Below are 19,182 nucleotides of genomic sequence, written 5' to 3' on the forward strand. Positions count from 1 at the left end.
CTGTGTCAAACGAAAAAATTACGAGCTCTTTCTAAAAAAACAATGAGCGGATATATTTTTTGTCCCGTATTTTTCTGTTTTATATGCTTTTTAGCGGGAATCAATCGGTTATGTTTTACACAACATACTCCTCAAGAAAAAAACACAGAAGCGTGTACATACTACAAAAAAAAAAAATCTACACGGGCACTAAAACCTTTTTTTTTCAAACCAATAAAGTGCATTTGGGGAAAGAAGCTAACATTTTCAAGTAAATATTTAATAAAATTTGATTAATTTCAATACTATGTGAAAATTTGAAAAATGTTCACCAATTTGGCGAGTACAAAAAATGTTCGCGATTTAAAAAAAGTTCAAAAAATTGAAAACATGTTCACAAGTTCAAAAAATATTTGTGAGTCCAAAAATTATGCACGAGTTCAAAAAAATTCGTGGCCTAAAAAAAAGGATCAATAATATGATAAAAAATGTTCGCGGACATGAAAATTATTCCTATGTTTGTAAATATTTCCGAATAATGAAAAATGTTCAGTGATTAAAATATGGTCGAGGATTCAGAAAATGGTTGATACTATGGGAAAATGTTATCGAGTTCAATAATAGACCGCAGATTAAAAATTTGTTCGTGAATATATAAACTGTTCATGAGTTCAAAAAATTCCACAAATATATGGATTCAAAATAAGTTTCCCGAGTTTATAAATGTTTACAAGTTAAAAGAAAATATTGGTGAACACCAAATAATGTTCAGAAGTTGAAAAGAAATATGGGGTTTAAAAAATGTTCACCGATTAAAAAATGTTCAACGTTTAAAAAATGGTTAAGAATATGAGAAAAAAATCACAACTTCAATATTTTTCACGAAATTCAAAAAATTATTTGTGGCTATGAGAAAATGATTACGAGTTCAAAAAAATTGATGAATTTAAAAAATGTTCACAAATTTAAAGAAGAAAAAAAGATGAAGTGGAAAGATAATGTATAATAGTAGTATAACCAAAACTACACATGAAACAAAATAAATAGAAAAAACAAAGAAACCCAAAAAAATACCAGAAAACACAAGCAAAAAGAATAAAAAACTGGCCTAGAAGCTTCCTAAAACCGGATGATAAACTACTGGAACCTTCCTAGAACCACTTCCAAAAACCTGCACATAAAAGACCCGAGAATTTGTTTTTTGAAACCAAGATCCGAGCAATTAATAGGCTGGCCAAAGCCACCACACACCAAACTTATCAGTTGCGCTCCTCTTCAGCGGCGCGTCACCGAAATCACTAATTAAGGAGCACTTTTTGCAAAGGTCAGTACGACACTTGTCGAGCTTTTCCTTTTTTCTAGATTCGTTTATTCAAAATGTTTGATCTCTTAAATCGTGCATCCAAATCATGAATCATTTTCACCATTGGATTCCTCGTGTCAAGTCTTCAAAATTAGATCCATGTTAATAGGTTTTAACGAATATTTTAAAAAAAAAGATGAAAAAACCGAACCGGAAACACGTGTTTTTCCTTTTTGAAAGAGGTACAACCATGCCTCTTGCCGAAGGAAAAAAAGAGAACACGTGCCGTGCCTCTCGCGGAAGCAAATCCGTGCCTATTGCGGAAGGGAAAAAACACGTTCCGTGTATCTCCCAGAAGCAAAACCGTGTCTATTGCGAAAGAAAAAAAAAAGAAAACACGTTTTTTTGTTTCTGAGAGGCATGGCCGTGCCTCTCGCTGAAGGAAAAGAGAAAAAAATGTGTTTTCTTTTCCTTTTTCACGGTCGTGCCCCTCATGGAATCAAAACCGTCCCTCTTGTCAAAAGAAAAAAAGAAAATGTGTTTTTTTTTCGTTTCCAAGAGGCACAACAATGCCTCTCGCGGAAGCAAATCCGTACTTCTCGCAGAAGCAAAACCGTGCCTCTCGCGGAATAAAAAAAACACGTTTTTTTCGTTTTCGAGAGGTACGGCCGTGCCTCTCGCGGAAGCAAAAAAAATGCATTTTTTCGTGCAATTTTTTTGTCCAACAACTAAGAAAGACCGCTGGAAAACCGAAAAGTCAAAAAAAACCCAAAAGAATCTAAAAAGCCGAAACGCGTGCGGAAAAAAATTCGGAGAGAGCCCCAAAGCGTGACACGTGGCGGTGATCCTTGGGGAGGCTTCCGAAGGAGCGCTCCTTTGTTAGTTGCTCCCCCGCACCACGGGGGCTCATATGTGACACATTCTACGTCATATGGGTTGCATTTCGCATAGGTGAGCCTAGCAACTGGGCCGGTCCATTGCACGCCAGCGACTTGGTCCGGTACTGTAGCATATAAGGTTCGGCATATTGTAGCAGCCATTCATATTCGAATATACATAGTTTTGAATAAGAGAATATTTTTGGAAAATGGAAACATAATTTTCAAACATGAATATGTTCTAAAATTTTGAATATTTTTCCAAACACAATTTTTTGAAATTCTTGATTTTATTAAAATCATGAACATTCTGAAAGGGTTAACGTGAGAAAGATGCGAGAAATATCGAAAACCGGGTGAAAACAATATCAAAACCATTTACTAAAAGTGGTAAAATATCGAGCCATCATCTATCAAGCTTTTGCAACATCCTGCAATAGAATGACACTGGACAGCAAAATAACCAGTCTAGCACAAAAACACGCCTACAATACATATTATCGTCAAAACATGGCGTTGAGCATCAATTAAGAATAGGATTTTCTGCCTCACCATCCTTCGCGTCCTTCGCCTCCCTGTTTGTGATTGGCAGCCCCTACCTCAACAGAAAAGAATTTCATTTGAAATTTCAAACACAAATCAAGTACTACAATACTCCTACTATTGCAACATCAAAACGTCAACCCACACAAAAATATTGGAGAAAATTCGACGAAATAAAATCAAGTAAGCATCAAAGAGAAAAGACATATACTAAAATAAAACGGAATCTCGGCCCTTTGCAACCACAAAACAGAAGCCCACCAGATACATGAGCTAGGTCCAAAAACATAGCACAAACTAACCTAATATCTGATAAGGGCATCTTCAACACGGACCTCTAAAAAATACATGGTATTTGTCCACGGACGTGTCCGGGGACAATGATACGGGATCCGCCCATCTAACCATGACCGCATACATTTCAAAGGGAATTTGAACAAACTGAACGATTTTCATGTAAACATGATGAAATCCACTTTAAGTTCAGACATAATTTACATAAAAAGGATTATATTTCATCTATTCAATTAAAACCTAAAAAACATAAACTTTCTTGTAGCGAACATTGACCTCGTACGCGTGGCAGGCCTGCCAGCGGCACCGCCTTTGTTGCTCGTGTCGTCGTCGTCGTCGTCGTCATCCAGTAGTGGAGGAGGCGCTGGCGCACCTTTGCGGTCGCCGGCGGAACCGGTGGCACAATCACGTTAGGGCTGTGGGGTCAATTGGCCCCACGGGTTTTGGGTCATCCTTTGACCACGGGCTATTAGTAGCTCCTCTGACCCCACAGATTCCAAAGGCTAACCCCACAAACGCCTCCGCTAGGCGGAACCACCACCTCCTTCACAGCCTTGTCGCGCTAGTAGCGGCACAATGGCAACGCCGGCTAGTCGATGCGGCCATATCGGCTGTGCGGCGGCGAAGCTGAGTCCTCCTTCACACGGCGCCCGATTCGAGAGGAGGGTGGGGGGTGGCGGGGGGGACACCGACTCCGCCTTCATAGGCGCGGTTGCTGTTGTGGCTACTCCTCCTTGTCGTTGGAGGAGATGACGATCTCCTTATCGGGAAGAGTCGGCGGCCGTGGAGGTCAATGGGCCCGGAGAGCAATGACGGCGACGTCAAGATGATCCAGAGCCGCCGCCCCCTTCAGGCACGGAGAACCATGACTTTGGCATGGTATGGACTCAGTGGTCTATACGATGTCAGAGTGGAGAGAATCAGAAAGGGTGGGTGGGAGAGGAAGAGAAGTGGTGCAGTGTGGTGTGGACGGCACTCAGGCCCTGCTTAAATAGGCGTGATCATGCAAAGGGACGGGAAGTCGACTTCAATGCGGTGTAACAGCTGGAGTAGGCTTCTCGGTCGCCATGTCGGCATTGAAGCAGCGCCGCTCGCTCGTCCAGTCACGCCATTCTGACCACCATCAATGATGTGAAGTCACGTTCGTTCTGGAGCAGCGCTGGCCGACATCAATGAATAGCAACCGCTTCGCGTAGAGAATTGTTTTTAGGCGGACAAAGGTTTTGGATGGGACCAGGGTGGCTGACGCATATGTGGATAAGGTCCAGACGCCCGTAAAGCCCCTTGTTTGCTTCTGTGCGAAAGACGAACATCCGAACCGGTCCGTGGACTGATGGGTAGCCCGTTGGATGGCAAACTGCGTCCGAATGCTCGGTCTAGACAGTTTGGGGGTTCACGTTGGAGATGTCCTAAGACACAAGACAAAAACAAAAATAAAGAAAAAAAATGAAGTTCTCTATGGAAGCATGAGTTAGTGCGAAAATCCAATTCGGTGCCCAGGCTCATCTGCACCCGGTCAGAAAAAATCAAAACAAATACTAAAAAAATTTAAAAAATTCCAATTTTTTTTGTATGATAGACAATTGTATGCGTGAGGTTCGCTCAAAATTTCAACTTATTTGGACATCTGAGCAGCTCTCAGCAAAAAAAAAACAAATCGGATCAGAACAGTGTGTGAACAGTAAACTTTTTTACATACCCTGAATTTGTCTTTTTTGCTGAGAATTGCTCAGATGTCCAAATGAGTTGAAATTTGGAGCGCACCTCACGCATAAACTTATCTACCACACAAAAAAATTGGAATTTTTTTGGATTTTTTTAGTATTTGTTTTATTTTTTTCAAGGGGGGGGGGGGGGGGTTGCAGATGAGCTCGGGAGCAGAAACGCCGCACTCGAGTTAGTGGCATTGGTATTACACTTTAAGAAGAAATAATAAATAAACAATGACAAAATTTGCACGAAATTAACGGACAAACTGCGCTTTCTTATAATATGCAATAATAAGCATATAATAGTGGATTGGTCTCAAAAAAGAAGTTTCCTAAGAAGGAATGTATTAGTGTCATTGGTACTAATGTTAAAGAAGAAACAAAACAAAATTTAAAACAAAATAAAATCAAAATAATGAACTTTTTATGAAAGAGTGAATTAGTGGCATTGATATTTCCCTTTAAGAATAAAAAATTAAAAATTAACATAAATTTTTGTATTTTTATAATATGCAGGAATAAGCATATAATAGTGGAATGTTTGCAAAATAAATAAATCCCTAAAGGGAATGAATTGGTGGCATTGGTACTACCCTTAAAAAGGAAATAAAAAATAAAACATACTCAAAATGATGAAGTTTTCTAAGAAAAAAATAAATAGTGACTTTCCCTTTAAGAAGATAGAAAGTAAAAAAATTGACAAAAGTGGCACACTATTTACACAGAAATTACAGTTTTTATAACATGCAAGAATAAGCATATAATACTGAAAATTTGGCAAGAAAGAAGTTTCTAAGAAGAAATGAATTAGTGGCATGGGTATTATCCTTAAAAAAGATAGTAAAATAAAACTAAAGGAAAATCGAATAGAATGGTTTGTAAGAACAAATGAATTTGTTGCATTGGTATTACTCTTTAAGACCAATAAAATAATAAAAAACTTAAGAGAACTTTCACACAAATTTGTACAGAAATAATGAAAACACATACAGACAGGAAAATGCTACGGCGTGGAGGCTTAAGAGTAATCTGCCTTATCAATCACTCTACATGTCCTTACAATATGCACGCTATGAGCAACCAACAATCAGGATGCTTACGTAATGACTCGTACTACTGTGACAACCAACGCTCCGTGCTCTCTCTGTGAAAGCGCAGAAATGCAGCTGCGTATCAGTCTAGGCGTTTTGACTTGCCGGTGTCACGCCGTCCAGCGTGCCACCTGACGAGAAAACCAAAAGAAAATTCCACCCCGGCGTGCCCCGCTTTCGTTTTCTTTCGCTCTCACCTGAGCTACTACTTCTCGACGTGGCGATCGATCTCCACAAGTATTTGCCGGTTGTTGCCACTTGTTTGGGAGTATTACATTGTGGTAAGTCCGGTGTGTGGTCTCTGTCCAGAATCCTGACGCTCACCATCTGAACAAAAAAAATACTGACGCTCTTTTCTTTTGTGGGGAGAATACTTATCGCTCTTATCAAACCATCTGTCGCGTGAACGTGAAGCCATTTGGACGGAGTGGCGTGTGATCGGCGGTACGACCTCGCATAGTGATAGACTAGGTAGGAAATTGACTGACTCAACTTATTAGAGCATCTCCAACCGCGCCCCCAACAAGCCCCCCTCTTCCCCAAAGCCTTTTTTTATCGTCGGCGACGATAAATCGGCCTAGTCGCGTCTCCAGAAGTTCATTTTTCGCCTGTTAGGGCCGAATTTGACACCGGCGGATTCAGACCGAACCCGGCGCGAAAACAAGTGGGCCCACCGAGTCAGCGACTCGGCGCCTTCGTCGTCCTCATCGCCTCGATTCCCAGGGGAATCAATGCGAAGGCTGCCGCGCCGGCCAGCCTTCCATTAATGCCTCACGGGCGGCGTAGTGAAGGCACGCCGACGCGCGTCCCGCCCGCTCCCGCTATGCGTACACACGGCGGCCGCCCACCCGCGGCTATAAAATCCGCCCCTCCCTCGCGGGTGAACGCACTCCCGCGCCACAGACCCTCTCCCCCTCTCGCCGTCGACGCCCCTCGCCCTCTCACCGCCGACGCGCGTCTCCCCTCTCCCCCCCTCCGACGACCATGGCCGAGCGCTACCCAGGCGACGGTGCGGCGGTCAAAGGCTTTGGCCGCCGCCACCTGCACGTGGATGAGGCACGCCTCCTCTACGAGGCCGACTACCCGGCGCCGCCGGACATGCGGGTGCCAGGCTCGTGGAGGCTGAGCGTCGGCGGCGTCCCGGTGCCTCCGGCGCCCACCGGTGTTGATCGGCGCGCCGAGATAGCGCGCATCCGGTCGTCGCCGTCGGAGCAAGCGCGGAACCAGCCGAGGTACGCCCCGACAGCCACACGCTGTGGACGACGTACTTCGACCGCCGCCACGAAGACCAGTTCGCCTCCACAAACGGCATCGAGCCCCGCGGCCGCCTCAACTCCGAGGGGCGGCGCCAATGGTGGGGCGTCCCCGGCTGCACCCTCGAAGCCGTCCTCGAGCACATCGAGGCCGGCACACGCCGCGCTTGGAGTACCCGGTGCCCCCCTCCTTCTCTCGCCGCCGCGGCAGCTCCTGGACGCCGCGGTGAATGGAGACGACAACCTCCTCGTCATCGTGCTCCCTTTCCTCCGGATCACCGGCGCTCCGCCCCGTCAAGACGGAGCCACAGGAGACGCCGCTCGGGCGCCGCACCCACGGCGGCGCCCTCATCATCAACGAGGGCGGCCTCGGACCCTCTCCTCCCTCCTCCCGCCTCGTCAGGCCGAAGACCGAGCCGGGGCTGCTCCCCGTGAAGAAGGAGCACGAGGCCATGGCCACCGACGACAAGACCGCCCTCAAATGGGCGCGGGAGGACTACATCCGCGAGGAGATGACGCGTCAGCGCCGCGCTCTCGAGGAGATCGCCGCTCGGCGCCGCGGACGCGAGGAGGGCGGCGTTGGCATCCTCGACGACAACGACGAGGAGGCGCCCAGGCCGTCCCACCCCCACGCATCGATGACGCTAGTAAAGGGTGCAGCAGGGACGGCAGCGACTACACCAAGTTCTACATGCTCCTTGGCATGTAGAAGGCGGGCGGCGGCGGCGTAGTAGTAGTATTTAGTTGTCGTTTTTAGTTAGTTTTTAAATTAATGTTTCCAGTTTTTGTACAAATATCAATGAAATCGCCTAGTTTGGCCAAATTTGTGTCATGTTTGGCCGAATTTTGGCCGAGTTTGGTTTCCAAAAAACGGCGTCTGGGGCGGCCTTGGGGCGGCGGTTGGGAAACCGACCGCTCCCAGGCTGATTTTTTCGCTAGCTCGCCCCAGACGGCCCTATTTCAAGCCACTGGGGGGGGGGGGGGGGGCGAACGAGTGGAGATGCTCTTACTCAAGCGCTTAAACAAAGCATTTTGTGTTACCAAATGGGAATTAGAATGATTGCATGGGATGGATCAAACCAGTATAGTTGCCAAATGAGAATTAGAATGATTGCTCAACCCAATAAATTAGAGCAATAGTATGGCACATTCTGTCAAAGCAATACAAAAGGACATTAAAATCAAATATACCAAAAGCAAAGCAAGAAGAGGTCAAACCGACCTACGGCGAATAAGTAATTTTACCACTGTCGGGATGTACCGGTAGGCAATCCGCCGTCCGTCGATTTCGTCAAGATCCGTGCAGGTTTTATACTCTATTTTAAATATCAAACTACACATAGCAATACATGTACTAGTGTCAGATATTATCAGTTTTTACAGAAGAGAGAGAGTTAGAGTGGAGACAAAGGTGCATGCACGCATGCATTCACTCACGCCATACATACGACGTGCATTTTATTTTCATCCTCATATTTTTAATGACTTATATCTCTTGAACCAAATGTCCATTATTGAAACTTTTTGTATATTTGAATTCATGGTGACAAGACCTTCAGAACAAGATCAATTTCAGATATGTTTAAAATATATTTTATTTTATATGTTTCAATTATCTCTGAAATCACTTCCATAAAACACTAAACTGTTTCACTATTTCATAAAAGTTTTTTCTAATGTTTCGCTCATTTTCACAAACTGGAATATGGAACTCATTACAAAACTGTTTTCACAAATTTGAAACAACGCATTTCACTGATTTGGAAAATTAATTTCACTCATTACAAAATATATCTCAAAAACTAATTTCACTTGGTATTTATGAAAAAATATTGAAACATATTTCACTCAGTAGAAATATCGGTTTCACACACTGAAAAAGTTGTTTCACACCAAAAAGATATATTTCACTTTTTTTAAATAACTCATTTCACTCATTTCAGTAAACACATTACAGTCGCTCAATTGAAATACTATATTTCACTTGTTTCAAAAAACCGATTACACTCATTACAAAAGATAGATTTCACTAGTTTCAGAAAAACACATCATAGTTACTCCATCGAAAAAGCCGTTTCACACCAAATTAATTAGTTTCACAGCGAAAATGGTTATATTTCACTTTTTCCAAATAAATTATTTCACTCATTTCAGAAAACACATTACACTCGTTTACAAAATGTAGATTTTACTTTTCACTAGTTTCAGAAAACACATTAGAATTATTTTCAAAAAACGTATTACACTCACTTGAACTAATTTCACTCATTACAAAAATAGATATATTTCACTATGTATATGTGAAAAATTGAAACATATTTCACTCATAAAAAAAATTAGTTTCAAACACTGAAATAAGCATTTCCACACAAAATATATTGAGTGAAATATGTTAATTGAAACATTGGAAATTAAACGTGTTTGAAATATATCCAAGATTGATCTTGTTCTAAAGGTCTTTGTGCGAGGAGTTCAAATATATAAATTATTTCAAAAACAAAAATATAGTTTAAAAGAAACGAATGATTAAAATTGGCATGGGTGGAATAAAAGAATGGGTTTGTTGGTGAGAAAGGAGAGAGTGAATGTGTCATAACTAGTACTGCGAGTCAGAAAAAATAGAAGTAAAGGACCATGCATGCCTGCCAATGGTGGGATCCACACGAGACAAATACCAACACTTAAAGCTAAGAAAAGAATCAAATACATGCTACTGTATTGAGATAGTTCAGGATGTGGCAGTTCCCTATTGGGTCGTACGTCGCCGCTAGATCCCGGCACCGGTAAAAGAGACTTTGCGCGACCTACGGTCTCTCCACAAGCTTGCATGGCGCGGGTGGGCCCCAGGACGCGTGAGCTGAGCTTGTGGGGTCCTCGGCCACCGCCTTCGTTGATTCTTTCGCCATAAATTCAGATATATTTCATAAAAAATCCACATGAATTTTTAGGTCATTCTGGCTTCGTTAATTATTCACCTAAAAAAACCCAAAACAATAGAAACGAGAACTGGCCTTTGGACTGGGTTAATAGGTTAGTTCAAATAAAAATAATATAAATTGTTGCTAAAAATATGTAAAATGGTATGATAATAGCATGAAACAATCAAAAATTATAGATACCTCGGAGACGTATCAACATCCCCAAGCTTAAATCATGTTCGTCCTCGAGTACATAAATGATGAAACAAAGATTAATTTTTGATGTTGCATGCCACCTAGCATAATCTTGATCAAATGATATAAAGTGTTGTGAACTGAAGGTAAAAGTGATTCATGGCAATAGTCTATCAATTTGACATTAAAATAGTGATACATGAGCATAGAGATAAACTGTCATTGCCTTCCAAGAATAGAAATGCTAAATATCACGATTCTGTACCAAAAAAGAAAAGAAGCAGGTGTATCACAAGAACATACTCCCTCCCTTCCATAATATAAGATCTTTTTAGACACTAGTGTAGTGTCAAAAAAGCTCTTATATTATGGGACATAGGGAGTAGTATACTAAGTCTTCATCATAGGGACAGACATGAAGCAGAATAGGCTCACGCTTGGGCCGGGCATAGAAACTACACCAACCTTGAGCCAACCACTAAATCACTACACCATACTTGAGCGTGAGCTTGACTTTGGCACTCAAATGGCAAATAGAATGATAATGGGGGGTTTGTAGGAAGTGAAAAAAAGAAAGTCTCACACCGGTGCAGCTGATCGTTAGGCAATGGAGAGGTCTTACAATTGATATCAATGTGAGGAGTAGGGATTGCAATGCAACAGATGCACTAGAGCTATAAGTGTATGAAAGCTCTCCTAATGCAACTAAGTGGGTGTGCATCCAACTTGCTTGTTCATAAAGACCTCGAGCATTTGAGGAAGCTCGTCATTGGAATATGCAAGTCTAGTCCTATAATGTAAAAATCCCAATAGCATATGAAGTGAATAACATGAAAACTCTCTATATGAAATACATGGTGCTAATTTGAATCACAAGTGTGATAAAAGGATAGTAGTGTGCCCGTTCTCCCCTTTTCTCTCATGTTCTCTCTTCTTTTTTCATTTTTTTCATTTTTTCTTGGTGGGATCCTTTTGGCCTTTTTTTATCCTCACAGGCAGGGGCAACACTCTAGAATGCATCACATGTTTATTTTACTTACAAATCAAATATGACAATATGATGACCACATATGAATGCCTCTAGCAGTGTACCAGGATGTGCAATGATCTAGCGTAACATGTATTAACAATGATGAATGGTGGCTTTGTCTCAAATATCATGTCAGCTCTATATGATCATGCAATGCAAAATTGCAATGAATGCTCAAGTCATGTAATGAATAGTAACACTTTAAATTGAATCGTAATATATCTCAGAATGGCTATGGAAATGCCATAATAGGTAGGTATGGTGGCTGTTTTGAGGAAGATATAATGTGACTTATGTGTGAGAGAGCGTATATCCCATGGGGTTTGGATGTACCAGTGAGGTATGCACCAAGTCTCGATATGAGAGTGGTTGATGACCCACAAATATAGGGAATCAATCGTAGTCCTTAAGTAAGAGTGTCGAACCCAACGAGGAGCAGAAGGAAATGACAATCAGTTTTCAGCAAGGTATTATCTCCAGGCACTGAAATTGTCGGTAACAGATAGTTTGGTAGCAAGGTAATTTGTAACGAGCAAGTAGTAGTAATGGTAACAAAGGTGCAGCAAGGCAGCCCAATCCTTTTTGTAGTAAAGGACAGGCCAGAATGGTCTCTTATAGTAAGCAAAGCGTTCTTGAGGACACACGGGAATTTCATCTAGTCACTTTCATCGTGTTTGTTTGATTCACGTTCGTTACTTTGATAATTTGATATGTGGGTGGACCGGTGCCACTACAAGAGGAACCCCCCTTTAGCAACACATTGATGCGTTGTCGTATGCCCATATAAGTTGCTAAGGGCAACACCAACGGATTAGTATGTGTTGCCGTTGGTGGCGTTGGAAGGGTCTACAACAACACATATAGATGCGTTGGTAAACGATGTGAATAAGCGTTGTAACATAGCAACGCATAGAGTTAGAGCTTAACAACACTTCATATGCGTTGGCACATACCATCCACGTAAGGGTTTCCAAAATGGACATACCAGATTATTACAATGGCGAGAGGCATTGCCATGTAGAATTAGTTTTACTTTATATATTGTCATCCATATTATTCGGTCAACGTTGACATTGCATATGAACCAAAATGTAGTAAATAAAAAGGTCTCATATATTAAATTAGCTTTGTTGCATTACAAACAACATGATCCAAAGATTACAAGATTGAAACTATCTACTGTAGTCTGATTCTCATCCTTGCAATCAGCGCCTCGGCCATTCTAAATATTAGTGCTTCAAACATCGACTGAAGAAACAACATTCTAAAACATAATGGGTAGCTATTTAGAAGTAGCCTGATTCCCGACCCTTCAGTCTATGTGAGACATGCATCATCAATTTAACTGGCAATCTACAACAATAGAGAAATGATATCAATAACGAGCCGTTAGATAAAATCAAGTTAATAGAGCAGTAAATTTTAGACGAGCAACATACAAAGGTTGAAGGCCATGCAATAATTAATCTTGTACCCTGACCAATAATAGTAACCCTTTTAGTAGTCTTATCAACAGGTCACATTTTGCCAAAATAGCATCAACTTGCACTGCTCAGAACTTATTAGCAAGTTTAACAACATCAGTTTTATATTCTAGTCGTACTTTAGTTTGTAGCGAGAGCTACATTCTCGTTTTGATTTCCCAAGCTCTTCAAAATAATATAGTGCCAACCTATTACATAAAATAAAGTAGATGAGGAAGATTTTCTAATGCAAGCAATTTAAAACCTGCAAAGAATCATCCATAACATAAACTTAATATGCAAAGAATCATGCATAACATACACTTGTTTGGTATTCTTCTTGGTCTGTAGTGACGAAAAAGGGTTTCCCCTTGCTTTATATTGTTCTTAGTCTATAGTGAAATGGAAGACATCTATTGCTTGTTATGTTGACTTTCTTCTGAAGCATGATCCCACCATACAAATTGCATCCTACAATAGTTAATAGAATAAGAAGGTGCACACAAATCAGGGGAACGCACCATGTGTTCAAAGTAACAGAAGCTGCTTTGCTGTCCAAAGTGCATCTTAAGGATCATCTTATGGATCATCTTATGGATCTGGAAACGCACAGAAAGAGGCTTCCGATCTGACCCTCTCGTCGCCCTCTCGAGGGCGACTCGGGGGCGACCAACTCCGCCGTCCGCCTCCTCCCCTTCTCGATTCCTGTCCTCGCCGCCTCCGGAGATGGGCACCGGGTCCCCCGCGCGGCCGCCGATGAGGGTGGCGGCGAGGCCCTTGGCCGCGACGCCGCTCGGGCTCGGACCTAGGGTTTGAGGCGGCGACCTCTGCTGGTGAGGGCGGCGTCGTCCTGGCGGCGGGCGGCGGGCAGCGCTAGCCGGAGTTGAGGGCCGCGTCTACTCGACCGCGCGGGCGGCAAGTTGGCGGTGGACGCGGGCGCTGCATGGAGGGATCCCCTGCTGCTCTCCTTCGCCAGATCTGAAGACGGCGCACCCGTGCTGCTGCTTCCTCCTCGTCAGTCCGGCCGGATCCGGTGGAGGACTGCGCGGATGTGGGGTTGGGAGCTCTGGATCGGAGTAATTTCTTGGCCGACTGTGGCGGCCACGACGCCGGCGGCGCTCCAGGCGCTGTTTCCTTCTTGAAGGCGGCTTCGAGATCCAGCTCCCTCCCCCTCGTCCTCCCCCTGCACCCGGGTGAAAACCCACAACTTTGGTTGGGCGACGGCGGTGCCCGGCTCCGTCACCTTCTTGAAGGCGCTGCTTTGGGTCCGCGGGGAGGTGGGATAGCTGCAGCGCGTTCTTGGCGTTCCTGATTGCGGCGGTTCTCTCTTTAGTGGTGTCGCTTCGCCATGGCGGTCGGCTGGTCCGGCTCTCGTGGTGATTGTGGTGCTCAACTCTTCGCCGTGTCTTCCTGGGGTGCTCTCGTCCCGTTCAGAGAGGCTGGAGGTGGAGCGACTTCATCTTGCATGGAGCTTCGGTGGAGATGTCAAGTCATGCCTGACCGACAGGTGCTACGCTTTGTCATGCCTGGTCGGCAGGTGCTACGCACGACAAATCTTCCAAAGAATTCAAGCTGTGTCGGCTGGTGGTACTTGGCAGCATGGTGCTGAGGTGTATCAGTGGCGACCGCGACGTGCTCAGCTGTTTGCGCGCAGGGAGGAGGTGCCGTTGGGCGCCGTGGTGGCGTCGACGATAGCTGGACCGAGCAAGGTTGATGCATCAGTACAATTCTGAAGATGGAGCGGTGGCAGTTGGCGGCGGCGGCCTCTTAAGTCACGCCGGACCGGTGAGACCCATGCCCGGCAGGCGTCCTGGATGGGACCTCAGGTCTTAGATGTTAGGTTTGGTGCGATGGCTGTTTGGTATTAGGCCCAGGCTATCTGCACCCCTTCATCAACTGGATAGAGTTGCTTAGACTGCGGCTTTAGCCTTACTGTTGTATTACTTTGTAAGGTCTTGTGAGAATAATTAATAAGTGGCCGTATGCATCGCCCAGATGCAGAGGCCGGGGGTCATCCTCCTTTTCTAAAAAAAAGATCATCAAATTGTATGCCGCAGAAGTCTAGGTTGAACACTTTTTGCTAAATAAGTGGTTGTGGTGATATAACTTATAAGATCACTCTACAAAACAAAGACAAGAGCATAACTATTTCATTCTGCGTAAGAGTAGGAGTTGCACAATTGCTTCTATTGTCTCTTCACTTTCTTATATTCTATCAATATTGCATTTCCAGGACACGACTATTTTACAGATTAAATACAGAATATTGCTGAAAGCCTGAAAGTAGACCCTTAAGTAAAAGTTTCATATTACACTGTTTTCAGAAGCATGTGTATGCAATTCTGCATGCATATATCAGAACGGAGCTACTTTTGTGTAATACACAGCTGCAAAAAAAATCAAAGCGTGAAGTTAGGTACTTGAGTAAAATATGAAATTATACTACATGATATTTCAGAAATATATGTGGGCATACATATATCAAGAACAAAAATAGAACTGCTTATGTTTAATACAAACTGCAAAATATCTCAAAGCCTGAAGCTAGATCCTTAATTAAGGAGAACAACGTCTATTTTTCAGAATGCGTCAAAATTCCTTACATCTATCCGAGCTAATAGTCTTGACCTCGTCCCCCTCGGTTCGCCTCTGCCTCCACTTCCAATCCGATCCTGGGACACGACAATTCTACGATTAGTAGTATAAGTTGCATGACATAAGGATGGAAGTGCAGCTGTGAGATGCTTACTGCAGATGTGTACTTCATGGTCTACTGAGAAGAGGAGGGCGAAAAAGAGAAGACAATGCAGGGGAGGCTCCTGGAAAAATTATCCACCCACCACTTCGACTCAAGCTCGATGACCATGGATTCATGGTTACAATCAGGAAGATTAATTGAGTTACCTACTTACCTGCACGTCCTGCACATTGATGTCGAGGTGCTCGGCGATGAGGAATCTGGACTTAGAGGAGTGGAGGTTGGTGTCGGAGCCAATCACGCGGCACCCTGGGAACTCGGAGATCTTCCACGCGAGGTAGGTGAGCACATCAATCGGATTGGGGACGACGAGCTGCATCGCCTCCGTGGCGTGGTCGGTCACGCTGCCACCGGAGGCGCGACCTACCATACAGGGTGGCATTCCTCTGCAGCAACGACATGCAGAAGGCTCGCCCGCGGCACAGCTAGGTGGAGAGAGGGCGGCGACAGACGGCTGCTTGGTGGAGAGAGATGGCGCGTCGAGGAATACGAGCTTTCCAACGACGGCGGGGTTCGTGATGAGTGGAGGCGTCGATGGGGAAAGATGGAACCGTGCGCGTGGTGATCAGGTAGATGAGGGGCAGATTTTGTGGAACAACCGAGCAGTTTCAGTTTTTATTTTTTAGATGGAGGGGAATCGTTGACGTGGGAAAAATGGAGGGAGATAAGAAAAAAATGGCGGGACTGAATTTCCGGTAACCTTTTTGTAAACTGGTTAACAATTTTTTTTTGCAAATAAACTGGTTAACTAATTGACATGTGCGTCTCAGAAAAAAACTAATTGACATGCTAGTCTAAAAACTAACTGACATGTTAAGAGAAAGGAAAATGTGAGGAAAAATAGATACTTTTTTTTGAGGGATGAAAAATGTTACTCGAAGGGAATAAGAGCCGGGGAAAATAGTTCTGGGTGCTTCTACTTAAAAATAAGATTATTTTAAATTCTTTAAAAATTGTTCAAATTATTACATTACAAGTATTATGAAATTTTAAAAATTGCTCAAATGAAAAGCAAATAAATACAACTAACTTGAGGAAGATACTTCATACGAATTGTACTAAATCAAGGAAACTTATTTTGGGACGGAGGAAGTAAATAAGATAGATAAATATATCTTTATATTGCTTAAAAAGAAGATAAAAGGGTTGTTAGTTGGTGATGTCATTGTTGTCCCCATGCCGTTTGTCTAGTTGAGGCCAAAGTTGACAAGGTCGTTGAAGTCATCATCAATGTCACCATCACCAGCCACCCTAGTGGCTCTCGTTGCTGTAGTTGACCAAGCCCTTAGGGTTTGGACTGGATGGGGTTTAACACAATCGCAAGCAGGGAGAGCGCCAGGGAGCAAACAAGATGTGGCTTTGAGGTAGAGATGGGAAAGGAAGACAGTACGACAAATTTGACGGGCAACGCTAGATTAGGCGGGTGTCGATCAGGAATGCAGGGACGACGACAACGGCGGGCAGGTCCGGGCCGGCTGCGCGATGGCATAGTAGAATGTGTGTGCTGCTAGAGGTGGCATGGGTACTAAGCACGGTAGTTGTAGCGCGGCCTCTAGCAGACGCGCTACAACTACGTGGGGCCGACCAGCTGCCCCCGTCTATCCGTAGTGGTAGCGCCGGGTTGCAGACCCGCGCTACATCTATCAAATTAGCCCCGCACTACTACTATGGCTTGTCCCGGGAGGCGGTGGAGACCACTTAGTAGTAGCGCGGATCGTCCGTGGCCGCGCTATTACTATGACCAACCAGTAGCGCGTTTTTTCACCCCGCGCTACTACTAATTAGCAGTAGCGTGTTTCTAATAACCCGCGCCGCTATAAGTGGTTTTCTATAGAGGGTTTTCCTAGTAGTGTGTTTGTACGCCGGTGGCCCCGGGGACCAATCTGTTCGCCAATGAGATATGTTTTCCTAGTTACCATTCTCTCTTCCTTGTGGCAAAGAGAGGGTACTGCTTGTAGGTCTTTTCTATTTCCACCTAAAAAGGTCCCTGACATTGCCTTATATTCCTGGTGAAGCTTAGGTTACAAAGTCTAGTTTCTTGGCTCCCTAGGGCATATCACGGGCTTCCAATGATATGGCTATAGGTTCCTGGAGGAGGTTGGGTGCCTCCTTTAGATCCCAATCAGTGGATTCATCGTCAATGATGAATATTTAAACAAAAAATCCTTTAAAATGTGTGAAAGTTTTTTAAAATTCCATGAACTTTTCTATATACAAGTTGCGCGAAGTACACGATGAATAGTTAAATTCACTTTGATTTTCTCGAAGTGCACAATGAATGTTTTTGACAAACACGATGAACATTTTTTTAATACACGATGAACATTTCTGTAGTAAATGATTTTTTAATACATATTGATATTTTTAATACAGGGATTTTTTTTGCTTTTTATATGGGTGAACACTTTAAACTTCCATGAACTTTTTCAGAGAGCGTGAAAACATTTTAAAACGACATAAGTAATTTTTATTTACTTGAGAAAAAATCAATTATTATTTTTGACATATTTAAATAATATTAGCAAAATAAAAAATATTTTATTTCTTATGGCTTGATTTCTAATGAACATAAAAGTAGCGATCGTTTTTTACGAAACGTAAAAGTAGCAAGTACAACTACTTCGTACAAGTAGCATTATATTTTGAGAATTCGTACAAGTACCAACTTTTTTTGAGTAAAGTTAATTTTTGTTGTACTTGAATAGAGTACAAATATCAACTTTTTTTAGGGGAGCACAAATAACTTACTCGACATTAAAAATTAATCAACGGCGGCTCGATTCACCGCTTCTTCCCCGGTGCACACAATGGGCCCTTGCTTTCTAAGGCCCAGCTGAGCGGAGTTGGTTAATTGCTCACAGTTGGGGAACCACACAGAGGTAGAAAAATCTAAAACCTACCACGTTCTGTACTTAACCCACTTGGTTGGGTTCTTCTTCTACCAAACCTGATGTTACGAGTTCGAGTACTCGGTTGGCCCTTTTTTATTATTATTTGTAAGCACGTATGGATGATGCCAGAATTTTAGAAATATAACAACTTATTAGATACAAATAGTTTCTTATATCTTTACAACACACAGCCCACTAGAAAATGGTTCTATATAATCATGGATGTCACGTGTGTAAATGGCAACGCGTAGGGTGCATCAGATAGCATCCGTTGCTCTTCATATCATCAACAACACATCGACTTCCCAACGCGTATATGTGTAGCTATGGCAGGTACTTTGCAACACATCACTAGAACGTTGCAATGGATGTGTTGCTTAAGGGGGTTCTTGTTGTAGTGGCTTGGGTGTTGTTCTTACTTGAACAAGCCTCTCACTTATGATTACCCCCTCTCGCAAGCATCCGCAACTATGAAAGAATAATTAAGATAAATCTAACCATAACATAAAACATATGTATCCAAATCAGCCCCTTACAGAATAGCGCATAAATTAGGGTTTAAGCTTCTGTTACTCTAGCAACCCATCATCTAATAAATACTCCACAATGCTTTCCCTTAGGCCCAAAATGGTGAAGTGTCATGTAGTTGACATTCACATAACAACACTAAGGGATACAACAACATACATATCATCAAAATACCGAGCAAATACCAAATTCACATGATTACTTATGACAAGACTTCTCCCATGTCTTCAAGAACAAACGTAAAAACTCACAAAACATATTAATGTTCAAGATCGGAGGGGTATAGAATAGCATAATGGATCTGAACATATCATCTTCCACCAAATAAACCAACAAACATCAACTACAA

At 43.1% G+C, this 19,182-nt stretch overlaps 1 protein-coding gene across 2 annotated transcripts; it reads right to left on the bottom strand.

Moving 5' to 3' along the window:
* Positions 1-14,840: 14,840 nt before the first annotated feature.
* On the bottom strand, positions 14,841-16,557 carry LOC120969443 (uncharacterized). Of its 2 annotated transcripts, XM_040396679.1 has the most exons (4): positions 15,569-16,557; positions 15,406-15,475; positions 15,260-15,328; positions 14,841-15,043 (listed from the first exon to the last, which is right to left on the bottom strand). In XM_040396679.1, the coding sequence occupies exons 1-4, from the start codon at positions 15,794-15,796 to the stop codon at positions 15,012-15,014; spliced, it is 399 nt and encodes a 132-aa protein (XP_040252613.1). In that variant the 5' UTR covers positions 15,797-16,557; the 3' UTR covers positions 14,841-15,011. The 2 variants fall into 2 exon arrangements, with proteins under 2 accessions (XP_040252613.1, XP_040252612.1); XM_040396678.1 differs by having other exon boundaries at positions 15,260-15,475.
* Between the last annotated feature and the right edge of the window lie 2,625 nt (positions 16,558-19,182).

This window comes from Aegilops tauschii, chromosome 7 (genome assembly GCF_002575655.3).
Source record: "Aegilops tauschii subsp. strangulata cultivar AL8/78 chromosome 7, Aet v6.0, whole genome shotgun sequence".
NCBI classification, from domain to species: Eukaryota; Viridiplantae; Streptophyta; class Magnoliopsida; order Poales; family Poaceae; genus Aegilops; species Aegilops tauschii.